Source organism: Corapipo altera, unplaced genomic scaffold, assembly GCF_003945725.1.
Source record: "Corapipo altera isolate COAL_440 unplaced genomic scaffold, ASM394572v1 58838, whole genome shotgun sequence".
In the NCBI taxonomy this organism is placed as follows: Eukaryota; Metazoa; Chordata; class Aves; order Passeriformes; family Pipridae; genus Corapipo; species Corapipo altera.
The window spans coordinates 1-942 of NW_020891321.1; the positions used below are offsets into that span (position 1 = coordinate 1).

The window sequence follows — 942 nt, forward strand, 5'->3', positions numbered from 1 at the left end:
CCCCCCCCCGTCCCTACCGGAGCCGATGAAGAAGCAGGTCTTGTGCATGCGGCCGATGAAGAGCTCGAGGCCGATGATGGCGTAGATGATGATGACGAAGAGCACGAGCAGCGCGATGTGCAGCAGCGGCACCATCGCCTTCATGATGGAGTTGAGGACGATGTGCAGGCCTGGGGGGGGGCGTGGGGGTGTGAGGGGAGTCGCCACGAGGCCGCGAGGGGACCCCAAAACCCCCCCCGAAAAGCCTCACTGGGGACGCCGGAGACGAGGCGCAGGGGCCGCAGGACGCGGAAGGCGCGCAGGGCCTTGACGTCGAAGCCGCCGGGTTTGCCGCTCATGTGGTGGGCGTCGCCCGGCTTGTGGGACACCTGCTCCAGGATCACGCTGAACAGCCTGGGGGGGCACGGGGGGGTCACCCGGGGTCACCCGGGGTCACCCGGGGTCACACACCCCCCCCCGGGCCCGCGCTGACCCCACGATGACGATGACGAAGTCGAGCAGGTTCCAGCCGTTGCGGATGTAGGCGCTGGGGTGCAGCACCAGCCCGTAGGCGATGATCTTCAGGAACGTCTCCACCGTGAAGATGATGAGGAACACGTACTCCACCTGCTCCTGTGGGGGCATGGGGGGCTTGGGGAGGGGGTCATAACCCCCCCAGACCCCACAAGGGGGGTCCCATAACACACCACACCCCAAGGGGGGTCCCATAACCATCCACAGCCTGAGGGGGGCCCCATAACCCCCCATACCCCACAGGGGATCCCATAACCCCCCCATACCCCACAGAGGGTCCAATAACCATCCCTACCCCACAGGAGGTCCCATAACCCCCCCATACCCCACAGGGGATCCAATAACCACCCCTACCCCACAGAGGGGTCCCATAACCCCCCATACCCCACAGGGGATCCAATAACCACCCCTACCCCACAGAGGGGTCCC

At 66.1% G+C, this 942-nt stretch overlaps 1 protein-coding gene across 1 annotated transcript; it reads right to left on the reverse strand.

The window, feature by feature from the left end:
• Positions 1 to 17: 17 nt before the first annotated feature.
• On the reverse strand, positions 18 to 624 carry LOC113942544 (voltage-dependent L-type calcium channel subunit alpha-1D-like; the record flags this gene model as incomplete). Its single annotated transcript, XM_027633652.1, has 3 exons — positions 473 to 624; positions 251 to 393; positions 18 to 170 (listed from the first exon to the last, which is right to left on the reverse strand). Coding segments are annotated over exons 1-3 (448 nt in total), but the record flags the coding sequence as incomplete, so codon positions are not given.
• Positions 625 to 942: the final 318 nt, after the last annotated feature.